This window comes from Leiobunum rupestre, chromosome 2 (assembly GCF_980474605.1).
Source record: "Leiobunum rupestre chromosome 2, qqLeiRupe1.1.hap1, whole genome shotgun sequence".
Lineage (NCBI taxonomy): Eukaryota > Metazoa > Arthropoda > Arachnida > Opiliones > Sclerosomatidae > Leiobunum > Leiobunum rupestre.
The window spans coordinates 70,254,901-70,268,329 of record NC_143385.1 but is presented as its reverse complement, the minus strand read 5'-3'; the positions used below and the strand labels follow the sequence as shown (position 1 = coordinate 70,268,329).

General features: G+C 40.4%; 1 protein-coding gene across 1 annotated transcript; it reads left to right on the top strand.

Annotated features, from left to right (window-relative positions):
• Positions 1–2,739: 2,739 nt before the first annotated feature.
• Positions 2,740–5,948, top strand: LOC149958902 (uncharacterized). The gene is made up of 4 exons (XM_090167280.1): positions 2,740–3,294; positions 3,381–3,667; positions 5,628–5,805; positions 5,847–5,948. Exons 1-4 carry the CDS (start codon positions 2,740–2,742, stop codon positions 5,946–5,948), a joined length of 1,122 nt encoding a protein of 373 aa, XP_090023406.1.
• Positions 5,949–13,429: the final 7,481 nt, after the last annotated feature.

Here is a 13,429-nt window from a genome sequence, read left to right as displayed (position 1 = left end):
ATTGATTGTTTAACTCGAGAAATTAGGAAAGAATACACAAAAGCACTAAAGGGCGCCCCCAAATGGGACATAGATAAATTAATGGAGTTTTTGCGAGAAGAAGTTCAAAATTTAGAAACATGCGATTTGTTGGGGAATTTAAGTAAAAGCGGCAAACGTGAAAGCGAAAAATCCTCAGATAGGAACAGCCACCGACAAGACGAGAAATTCGGAAGACAGAGGGTCGAAAATACCCGCTCTGTCCCACAGATCTCCGCGGCGGCGCTACAAAATAGAGTCATTACGAAAAACATATATTGCATATTTTGCAAAGCAACTGGCCATTACACTTCGAACTGTAGAAGTTATAGCTTGGAAGAAAAACAAAAGCTGGTCAGGGATTCTGGTCGATGCTTTATTTGCTTACGTTATGGACACGATTTGAGATCCTGCACGTCAAATTTTAGAACGTGTAAAATATGTCGAAAGGCGCATAACGCGGCTATATGCCGAGAAAACGAGACCAACAAAATAAAAAGGGACCCAAAAGGTTGTGAAACTAAAGTAAAGGAGGTAGAATACGCCCGAGAAACGCCTAGGGAGGAACCGGTCGTAGGGGTAGTCGCCCCCGTTTCTTGTGGGGGGACGGTACTTTTACAAACCACTCAGGCGATGGCGAAAAACCCCGACGGAGGAGAGAAAAGCGTAAAAATACGTTGCCTTCTCGACGGCGGAAGCCAAGCTTCGTTCATAAAAGAAGAGGTCTCCCGGCGTTTAGCGCTACCTAGCGCGGGGGAAAAAATTGTCACCATTCATAATTTCGGAAATGAAAACCCTTCCGACGTGAGAAGAAAAAGAGTTAAAGTTAAATTACAGAGTCTCTATGACCCTACGCAAGTTGTGGAAATTGTCGCTATAGAGGTACCGTTTCTCTGTAACGCGGTTACTTCGGTTCATTGTAAAGAATTGCAAAATATAATGAAAAATAAAGGTTTAGTACTGGCGGACGAAGCTACTCGAGAAACTCCAAGTTGCAGTAGCATAGATATATTAATTGGCTCAGATTATTATTGGGGAATAGTCTAAAGAGGAATCGAAACATTGGGAAGAAATTTGGTAGCTTTGAAAACCAAATTTGGATGGGCCATTCAGGGACCCGTAAATGGAGCTCGACAAGATGTTGGGGGCTACCAAATAGCGGTTATGAAAGTCGGCGTTGAAGAGCAAGAAATTTCAAGGACCCTCCGCGCCTTTTGGGAAACAGAAGCTATCGGTATAAAGGGCGAGAAAGAAATGGATCCAACGGCGATCGAGTTTTATGAAAATTTCCAAAAAGATATTATATTTGAAGACGGTCGCAATCAGGTGAAGTTGCCTTGGAAGGCGGACAAGACGCAACTCCCTAACAATTTATCGTTGGCTACAGGTAGAATGAAAGAGTTAGTAAGGAGATTTAAGTATGACCCAATTTTATTCCGAGATTACAGGGAAATTATAGAAGACCAATTAAAACAAGGAATAGTAAGAGAAGTTAAGAATTGCGACCCAAATGTAGCGGGAACTTATTTCATGCCGCACCAAGCGGTAAAACGAGCGGAAAGCTCAACTACAAAACTACGCGTCGTCTTCGACGGATCAGCCAGCCTTAGTGGGTTGCCGTCGTTGAATAAAATGTTGGCAGTTGGTCCCAATCTGTATCCAGACATGTTATTTCTAATCTTGAGTTTCCGTAGACATCGTATTGCGGTCATGGCCGACATAGAAAAGGCCTTCCTGCAGGTTTCATTACAGGAGGAAGATAGAAAATCAGTTAGATTCCTTTGGGTCGAGTTTGATAAAAACGGAGATTTACTGGAAAATCAATTTAAGATCCTCGAAATGTGTTGAGTACCCTTTGGATTGTCTCCTAGCCCTTTTCTATTGGCGGCCACCATAAAAGTTCACCTTAAAAGCATGGAAGACGTTGAGTCTGAAGCCGTAGCTGCGTTGAATAAAGATCTCTATGTTGATGATTTCGTAAGCGGACAAGACGATGTTAAAAGCGCTTTCGAACTTTCAAAAGGGACGTCGTTGGTAATGAGAAAAGCGAACATGAAATTGAGAAAATGGAAAACAAACTCGGACGAGCTACGTCAAATGTGGGGTCACCAAGCGGCGGAAGCAGGTTCGGTTGGCCAATTTGAATGCGAGGAGAATTCCGAAGAGCAAAGGGTTTTTGGCTTCTATGGAAGCCTGTGGAAGATTTTTTCGCCTTTGACTTACAAAATCTAATTGGATTTTTGACGGCAGTCAAAGCTACTAAACGCTATGTGCTAAGTGCAGTAGCGCGAATATTTGACCCGGTTGGTGTCTTAACGCCATACACCATCCGGGCTAAAATGCTATTTCAATCGTTGTGGGAATGGGAAGAAGAAAACTCAAAGAGAAAATTACCCGTGGAACTCGAATTAATATTTGAACAATGGTGTAAAGAGCTTCCGACAATTAGAAACGTGACTTTATCAAGATGTTACTATGATGTAAAAAAAGAAGACATTGTCGAAAAGGAATTGCATTGTTTTTGCGACTCGAGCGTGAAGGCTTACGGAACTGTTCTTTACTTAAGATTTGTCACTTCAGCAAATAGAATTGGAATTTCATTCGTGGCGGCCAAAGCGCGAGTTGCTCCCCTAAAAAGACAAACGCTCCCAAGATTGCGTTCTTGGAGCACGATTGGTAGAGTACGTAAAAGATGTCTTTGATGAAAATGTGGGGGTACGTATGTGGACTGATTCCACAATAGCGCTGTCGTGGATAAAAGATCCAGAAATGAAATTTTTAACCTACGTACAAAATAGAGTCGTAGAAATCAAGAAGTTGACGGAGCCACGCCTTTGGTCGCATTGCCCTGGCGTCAAGAACCCAGCGGATTTACTTACGCGTGGTACGACTGCTGAAGATATCCATAAAAAGCAAATATGGTTTAAGGGTCCAACATGGTTATCCGAAGAACGAACAAGTTGGCCACCCGATATAACAGCGATTAAAAGGGTCAAAGAAGTAGGAGACGAAAGAAGGAAAACGTTCCTTCAAGTAGAATGCGAAGAAAAGGCGGGGATAGATCAATTAATAAATTTGCAAAGATATAGTAACATAAAAAAAGCCTATAGAATCACAAGTTTAGTTTTGCGTTTTACGGACAGAGCTAGAAAAATTGATAGGAGAACCGGTGCAATTACAACCGAAGAAATGGCAAGATGCGAAAATTTATGGGTCAAAGAAGTTCAAAAAATTGACTATCCGGAAGAATTAGCGGAATTAAAAGAAAAGGGGACGGTATCAAAAAATTCTAAAATCGCATCACTTCAGCCCATATTAAATCAAGTATGAGCTACAGCTTAAAACATCCCATTATTATTAAGAAAGACCAACGTTTTTCGGAACTCATCGCGCGACAAGCCCATGAGCAATTATATCATTCAGGGATCAACAACACTGTTACTCAAATTAGAGAAAAATATTGGATTACAGCCGTACGTCAGCTGGTCAGATCAGTCTTGAAAAATTGTGCAGTATGCAAGAAATTTAGCGCCAAAGCAGCGGAGGCCCCGATGGCCAACCTTCCGAAGGAAAGAATAGAACAAGCGCCACCATTCCACGTGGTAGGAGTTGACTTTGCCGGTCCCGTCTTCGTTAAAATTGGAAGAAAGTTAGAAAAATCATATATTTGTTTGTTCACGTGTGCCGTTACACGAGCGGTACACCTAGAACTTGCACCTTATCTAACTACAAGTGAATTCCTTTTCGCACTAAGAAGAATGATATCCCGTCGAGGAATACCACAAATTATATACAGCGATAACGCCCGTACGTTCCAAAGGGCCGACAAAGATTTACAAATGATATGGAAGAACATTAATAACGAAGAAGCGCGCAAGTTCCATGGTGCAAAAGGCATTTCGTGGCGATTTATTGTTGAAAGAGCAAGCTGGTGGGGTGGCTATTGGGAGAGGGTCGTTAGAACGGTGAAATCAGTATTAAAAAGAGTCTTAGGCAAGGCTACCCTCACCTACACAGAGATGGAAACGATTTTATTAGAAACGGAGGCAATCGTTAATTCACGCCCTATAACTTACGTATACAACGACATAAACGAGCCGATTCCATTCACTCCGTCGGATTTCCTACTTTAGGGCAAAAGATTAACGCGCCTTCCGCATCAGCAAGTAAAACGAGTTGCAGCACCCAAAACGCGAACAGAAATTTTGAATCGGGTAAAACATCACGAAGCGGTGGTCGACCGTCTGTGGAAAAGATGGACTCACGAATACCTATTAGAATTGCGCAATGCACATTACGTGAATTTAATTAAGGGAAAAAGCGAAATAAATGTTGGGGACGTAGTCCATATACAAAAGGACAAAATCCCGAAACACATGTGGCAGTTAGGTGTGATACAAGAAACGAAATTTGGTAGAGATGAGGTAATGAGGTCCTGTTTAGTGCGCAAAGCTAATGGTACCTGGGTAAGGCGTCCCGTTCAATTATTATTTCCTTTAGAAATAACTGATAGAAAAGAAAAGAAAAATTATGTAAAAAAAATGTTCTTGGTAATACAAAGTATTACGCGGGGGAGTGTGGAATATCCCAATGTATTTTTTGTTTTCTTTGTTTTGTTTTTTTTATTAAAGGGTATTATGGTGTATAAAAATATAATTAAATGTCTTAAAATTAAATTTAACTTAACAACTTTCCCTTAACATTGTAAACTTCCTAATTTAACGTTCCCCTAACCATTTCCGAGAATTTTACTTTCGACTGCGTAAGCGAGTGAAGCGACAGAGAGAATATCGGCGATTTCGCTGGACAACTTTTATTACTGTGTAGTTCTAGCGGCCAGCGTTGTCAAAGCCGGTATTCTCCCTCGAGCTATTTCACGCTCATGGGAAAGGTTTCGACCCTACCCTCCCTACGTCAGCAGTACGGAATGTCGACCGTTACTGTTGCCCTATTGTTCAAGGCTTGCGAGCCACTGTGAAATTTGTATTGAGGCAGTGCATGTTGAAGCTCTCCAGAAGAGAGAACTGTTTTTTTTGTAAGCTCCAGATGAGCAGTGAACAGTGAATGGAAATTGAAATTAAAAGTTTAAGTTGAAGTAAATTGTGTTTAGTTTTCTCAAATAGTTAAGATATAATCACCGTCAGTCCCCATATTGGTTTTTCAGTCGGCCGTATGGGGCTCTATTAATCTGCTCTCCCAGAGTCAGGACGTCACGACATATACGATTTTACAGCAGTGACATTGGAGAATTGGAAAAGCAATTTGAAATAAAATCTTACTTTTCAAACCCTTTTTAAAGAAATAGGAATATTTACTACGTAGTTTGCCCAATTCACCAACTAAAAAGCATGATCAGTGTGCTACATTCGTCAAGGCAGGATGGTATGAAATGCTTCAAGAGGAATGGAGTTCACTTTGGTTGGGAAGCAAAAAAAATATATAAAGCTACTGAGAGACGATGAAAGAGCCAAAAATGGCCTACTCCGATCTGTTATTAAAATGCGTGATAGTTATATACTTCGTGATCAATGGACACGGTTAAACGTTAAGCCTAGTAAAATTATGCAACAAGAACCGATCTTATCAGAGCTATATGCATTTGGTTATAGCAAAGAAGTAGACATGCCAAAACATCGAGAAAGCACCAAAGAGTGTTACCAATACCTCAAAGCCTGTAACCAAATTTTTGAAATGGGTATTCTTTCGCATGAAGTGATTAAAACTATTGACAACAAAGCAATTGTATCCATTCAAGAAGGCTATACCTATTTTGTGGAGTGGCTGCGTGTAATCAAAAAGAATGAACCAGATATATATATATTAATCAGCCCAACAAAGATCTTTTAATCGTGGCAAACCTGGGATCTCTTGAGAATTTGCATTTTCGGGTTTCAAATGTTAGTAGAAGACTTTTTAAGCCGTCCCTCTGAACATTTAATTTCACCGTTAAGAATAAATGGTAGCGCTATAGAATCCCTTTTCTCACAACTAAAATATGCTACGAGAAGCAAATTAAGTGGGCTAAATTATACACCTGCCCAAAAATCAGTGCATGTTATTAAAAATGTTGTTAGTGACAACGCTACTCATAGTGGTTACCAAGATCAAATTTTATCAATTGCACAGAAGCCTATTTAGATTAAATTTAATTATTGTAGACCGTGATAAAAAGTACTACAATTTAAAGCTCTACACGACTTGTCTTATATTTTAAAACGTTAAAGATCTTAGCTTAATCACAAAATAGCTTTTTCTGAGAACACTCTTTCTTATATTTGTACTTTACTGGTAACGTGGGACTAGTATCAATATTTACACCTACAAAATTATCACAGAAACTTGGTGAAAATACTTGGGTATCACCAATGACTTGACCAGCATTTCCATTCGTTTCAGAAATAAGAATATCGCTTTGTGTTTGATTAGGAACTGTGCCTGACTTCCTTACGGGTCTTGACTTCCTATTTTTCCTGTCAATAATTTTCTGAACCTTTTGAGCCTCCTTTTGCAGCTTTAATTCTTCTCTCTTCAACTTTGCTGCTTGTCTTTTATCAATAACAAGTTGCTTTGCAGCCTGCTTTTCTGCCCTTGCATTTTTTAGCCTCCTTCTCCTTGGCTTTCGCTGCCTCTTTTACATTTTGTTTTTGTTTTTCAGCTGTTGCTTTTGCAGTCTTTTTTAAATCAGCTTTTACTGCATACTGGTATAATTTCTCACGCAGAGTTTGACCACCCAGAGCTAAACGATTAGCATATACGGATACGAATTCTTAAATCCTACAGTGTGTTAGTTTTCTCGACCAATAATTAAAGCACAAGTTAATCGCATTCCCATCAAATCTGTCTCCAGCTTAAAGTTCACTGACACCCTCAAGGTATAATTTCTTGATGTCTCGGTTACTTTTAACAGCAGATACGCATACCTAGGTAGAAAATTAAACCACCATTTTAATTCAAGAAAAATTATATTACTTCTAAAGCAGACAAACCTTGATAAGACTTTTTTCATGTTTCTGAAATCCTTCGTTGGTTGCAAAATTCCTGATGGTATCGTTAATTTCATTGACAAAAGGATATAAATACTGTTTTGTATAAGCCATTCCACCTCTATCTCGGTTTTTCAATTCAATAGGGAGATTAGCCACATCTTTCTCATCTTGGGTCATCATAATTTCTTGAGTTAATTCATACACGTTGTGATGATTCTTTCTGGTGATTGATCTGAGTCTTGGGTTTTCCATTTGGACCTTAGAAATCTGGCAAATTCTTGAAAGAACCTTTAAATCAAATAATATGTTAAGACCATGACAGTTATTAAAGTAGAAGTCATAGAGTTATTGTTATTTTTATACAATAACTTACCTAAATGTAGCACTAACGTAGAAATTAAAAATTTGTTCCAGATCATTTTCAGGTCCAAGGAGTGCGTATACTTCTATAAACCTATCTTTAAGTTTAGCCTGAGTGACTACCCTAATGTAAGCCAACAAACACCTGTTCTTTGATGCCAAATTTAACAATTCTTCTATGTGATTGTCGGGATTTTCAAACTCCAAAATTTTAGAATTAATTTCATTTCGATAACGGTTATTTAAAATATGTGTTTCCAGATTGGTTTTATCTTTTAACTCTTTAATTAGTTTAGGCAATACCTTTCAATATTCATCCACGACTAGATTAATAAATAAAACTATAAATACGCGCAATTAAATCAAAGTCCACATGTTCTAGGGCTAACCATATACGGAGACTAGATTGGCTCCGCCCCGTTAATTCCCGTTTGGCACACTAGTGGGCGCCACTAGCAGAAATAAAATTCAAATCTTTAGCTCTTCGATTCTCTCGAGGATTTTTCGCGCTCGCAACGGCCCCCTGAACCACCTCACGTGCTGACGTCCCGAAAAGGGGGAGAACACGTCCCAGAGAACGGCGCGTCTTGGGTATTTAGAGTAATACCACTTATGGTATATCCTTATAGTTTGTAAATGAGAAAATTATTATTCTTACATAGGGTTTCTTATCGATGCATAAACTAACCAATCCTACCGGCTTTTAAATTTAACTATTGTAATTTAGCTAAAAAAAGTAAATATGGTTTTCATCAAAATATATTATTATCATGACAATATCACTTATTCCATAATTTTATTACCTCACCGAGGGGACTATGTAACCTATTAGGGGTTTTACAATAATCGTCTCTGTCTGTCTGTTTGTTTGTCGGGGTGTATCTGTATCTGTTGTTCGCTGTGAACGCGTTCGCAGGGTCAAATTCCAAAAACCATGTCTGCGGGGCTCCATTAACTTGTCTCACCATAGTTTCCTAACGAAAGAAAACAGAGCGGATAATATTGCACCCATTTCCCACTATTATGCACCATCACGGTTTACGAGATATTTAAATTTGGAACTAAGTTCATGGCAGCTCGCCACTTTCTTAAATTTGTAACGCCATTTATTAGGCTTATTTTAATTTAGCAATTTTTAATTTTCAAACGGGTAAAATTATTTTAATTGCACACTTTACCTCCCGAGTAAAAATATAGAAAGGGTAGTTTTTGTGAAAGAGTTCTTTTAAACCTGTCAAAGTAACCCTCTTTTTGGGTGATGTATGAGGTTCTGCGCTTTGGATCCACGCGCGGTGCCTCTATTGACCCCCAGTCGTCCTATTGGGGGGAGCGAGAACAATTTACCTGCTGGTCAGGGTTTTCTCTCGTTAACCCTTCGGCGGGGATGACCATGATCAACTAGGAGAACGTCGCCCGCTCGCTAAACGCGACGGCGGGTCTAGCTTTTGTCAAAGGCTTTGATCTTACAGCTATCTCTTACTCTTTCTATGGAAAGATAGTTTTTCCCCTCTTCTGCCCGAGGTTCCCTTCATTTTATAAAAATAAATGAGTTGCCAATTACTCAGTAGCTATTTTTACCACGAAAGATTTATTTGCTTATTGTCGGTATATATATATTTTTCTTTTCGCGAATGTATTTTCTCTTCTTGGAAACTTTTATGACCACTTTGACGAGGGTCCTCTGTATAATTGGGATTTCCCAATGTGCGCGTCGTTTTTCTCACAGAGTGTGGGAACCACAACTTAGTTAAAGGGTTGGGCTTGGCTATTGGCCTTCCCAATGAACCCACCAATCCTAAGTGTAAGGGGTCACGTCATGTCCATCGTGACCTATTTTAATCAGTGCCTCTGGAACCTGATTGGTAACCACGTTGGTACCCGCGCCAAAAACTGTTTTCAACAAGAATTATAAAAACAACGAACGTTTCGAGAAAAGGAGAGAGAGATATGAAAATTTCCAATCTATCGTGCAAGACATAATCATTCCCACTCCCGAATAGAAACTCGACTATGTTCTGAAAACTTAATGTTTCGAACTTGCGCGTCCAGTAAAAGTTCGGACTCTAAAATATTTGCGCGTCCAGCAATACAGTTTGAAAAAGAGGCGAATAGCCCATTCGGTAACTCGCTGCGCGGCGCCTACGGAACACCGTTTCATCACGAAACCAACGACGAGATGTCAACATGGACTCGAAAAACTGTTTCGTAATTATTTTATATTATCTGGCTTCCATTCATCATTAATTCTTATGAATTAATGATTAAAATGTTAAGTCCTTACTTGGACAATATTTAAATTGATTGGGGAATATTCCCCCTATAATATAAACTCCTTATTTGGAGTCTGTCCTTATTTGGACATGTTAAAATTAGTTTCTTTAACATCAAACGTTTGATTAATTAAATCCTTATTTGGATAATTTTAAGTACTAAGCTTAAAACTACTATGCATGTTTATTTTATTTTATTGTGTATTATTAGTGCATGTTCTTTTTATTTTGTTTATTGTTATTTGTGGTTTTGTTACCCGATAGTAATTAGTATTAAAATATGGTAAATTGGCAACTCATTTCAGCCCCTTTCTTTAACTTAAGCCTATTTCAAAGATCAAACCCCTAGACAATCAACGTGCCTCATTTAAGGTATTTCCATTCGTTTACTAACGCCTCCTCGCTCAACCCAATAGTGAAATTGACGCGAGCCACCCGGACCTAATTAGTTAACCAAAGAGTCTTTTAAAAAGGTCACAAATTCAAAGATTGAAGTAGTCTATCTCGTTGCACAAATTTTGCACCATTGTGAACCATCATTTTCAAATATTGCACCTCCGCAGAAACAATATGGGTTTAAATCGTACGCCACGGGGTTCTAGGAGCCCGTCGCCAAATCAAAACCCACCTATTCCAAACGACCCAAATGCCCAGGGTAGCCAAACTCTTGTTAGCAACCTAAATACTCAGAATCCACCGGGGAATCAAATTCCGTCGGGCAATCAAATTCCGCCGGGGCCTATTTCGTTAGTAAATAACCCACCCAATGCTAGTAGCAGTGTAACTATACCTGCCACCTTGTTGCAAAATTTAATGGATCAGTTAGCTCAGGTTACGCAACAGCAACAACAAATGCAATTAGTTTTATCTCAGATGTCGGCTAACCTGTTTCAAAATAATTCTACGGTAAACCCAAATATAAGTGTGCCCCTTGTGCCTGCCCAATCCTCGAATGTCAATGCAGTTCAGAACAATCATGCAAATAACCCCCCAGGGCCTCCCGCTTCTCTTCCTCCCGCCACGGGTAACAATCAGGCTTTGAATTCTTTTTCAAATTTGCCGCCGCCAGCCGTAAATAATACAACCGTGTCAGGCAACCCCAATCCGTCAAACACTAGCGGAGTTTCTTCTGTTGTGGGAAATGTCCCTCTCAGTTCTTTCCCCTCATCTAACGCCAGTATAGTTAGCCCTTCCTTGGGTGGAAATTTTTCAGGTACCCCTTCTCACCCGCTAATGCCCGGAGTTCCATTATTATATTCAAACCCATTGCCAGCACCGTGTTATCAAGGTAGGCCTACTGATCCAGGGCCTAAGGATTTCTTACGTAGACTTAAGCAAATGCGGTTAGCAAATTCGGTGTCCGATGACACATTTTTAAGCCAGTGGGTATCGTCTCTACTTGACGGCCCAGCTTTAGACTGGTATTACAATAATCAGCCATTTAGGAGTTACGCGGATTTTGAACTAGCTCTGTCCTCTAGATTTCAGCGTAAAGCTAGCGATGATATCATTCGCGATATAATACATGATAGAGTACAGCGCCACCAAGAGACCGTGTACGAGTACGCCGAGTCCTTACAAAAATTAATTAGGCAATTAAATACCGCCATGACAGAGGAGGAAGAGGTAAGAATTACACTACGTAATATTAGGGAAGATATACACCCTTTTCTAACTACTAAAGTTTATACCAGTGTTAGAGACTTATTTGGTGACGCGGCCGCCGTTGAACGGTCCGTCAATAAAAACCGTCGCGCTGACACGAAATCTACCAGCCATAGTACTGACGCGGGTAAAGAAAGTGCTTCCAATAATAAGCCCAACCCCTCTAGTAATTTTAACCGCAGTACTGGGTATAGCTCGAATTCTCGACGACCGATAACTAATTCCAATTCGGCTAAACATAATTTCAAGCCCCCTATGGGACAAAATTTTCCGCCAACTCCAGGACCTGGTAGTAGTGCCCCCAGCACAAACCCTAGCGGTGGGCAAGCGTACAATCCGAATTTTACCTGCCACCACTGCCAGAAAGTAGGTCATACGCGACCATTCTGCCCTCAATTAAAAACTTCAAGACGCCCCACGGGAAACGAGGGAGTGGGCGGGTCCACTCCACCAGGGGCCCCGCCCGCGGGCAATCGCCAATAAAAAGCAGCCAAGCTAGCACGGGGCCCTCGTCGATAATATCGGCACAAATTATTAAAGCAGGTGCGCAAGATTTTCTTAACATATTTTTAGGGTCCACCCCGTGTTTAGCTCTTATTGATAATGGGTCCACCCATACGTTAATTCACAATTCTTTGAAACCTATTTTGGAGGCCCAAGGTTATTTGACTAAAAATAAAAATTTGGCGTTGCGTCAAAGTGACAATAGCTTATTAACAACGTCCGGTACAGTTAAGCTTCCTATTTGTTTACCACGGAAACAGGTGGAATTTGAAGCCACCTACGTATCTAATTTAGCTTATCAATGTATTCTTGGTAGGGATTTTATTGGCCAAGTTGGTCTCATCTTAGATTTCGGCAGAAACCTTTTTTGTTTTCCCGATAGTTTATCTTGTAAATTACCTTTATTAACTAAAAGTGGTCATCCACGCGTCTCTAGCCTAGCTTTAGAAAATGATATCGACCTTGACGGCATAAACAAAGCCCTGCTCGACGCCCCGGTAAACAATGAGCAGCGCCAATCCTTGGAAACATTAATTAATAAATACCAGCATATTTTTATTCTTACCCCTGGCCGTACTAACGTAATTGAACATTATATAGATGTTGGGGAGAGTCTCCCTGTTTCTAAAGCTCCATATCGGTTTTCCCCCGCGAAAAGTGAAATTATTGACGGCATAATAACCGAAATGTTGGAACAGAACTTAATCGAACCGAGTAGTAGCCCGTGGGCCTGCCCCGTTCTCTTAATTGGCGCCTGTGCAATGACTATAGGGAACCTAATAGAGTCACCCGTAGAGACGCATACCCCCTCCCTAGGATTGATGACATTCTGGAATCAATAACTAAACCGAGGTATATTACCACCCTCGACATGAGAAGCGGATATTGACAGGTGCCCCTGTACGAAGGCCACCGTGACTACGCGGCATTCGTTTGCCATCGCGGTTTATTCCGACCGAAAGTTTTAATGTTTGGCTTAACAAACGCGCCTGCCACATTCCAGCGCATGGTGAATAATTTATTTTTAGACCTATCTCAGTCGGGAGTTTGCGCCTATTTGGATGATTTGATAATTGCTTCTAGTGATTTTAAAAACCATCTCCAAACGCTCGAGGAAGTTTTTACGAGATTGATGAAAGCCGGTCTCACCATTAAAGCTTCCAAAACGCAACTTTGTAAGCAGAAAGCCAAAATCTTAGGGCATATAGTATCCCACGAAGGTCTTATGGTAGATCCCGACAAAACGGAAGTAATGAAAAACTTTCCACACCCCAAAAATATTAGGCAGCTTCGCCACTTCTTAGGTATGGCCTCCTACTACCGTCCATTCGTTAAGAATTTCTCAAAAGTAGCGAGCCCTTTTAACGACTTGCTCCATAAAGATGTCCCTTGGTGTTGGACCGACAAACAAGAAGTCGCCTTTAATGCCCTTAAAATGAATTTATGCTCCGCCCCAATTCTTAGTACCCCAGATTACGCTTATAATTTCGTAATACACACCGATGCCTCAAACGTAGGATTAGGTGCCGTTTTGAGTCAGGTAATTGACGGAAGGCGTCACGTAATACAGTATGCGAGTAAGTCGTTGAGTGACGCGGAGCAAAAGTATTCTACAACAGAGCGCCA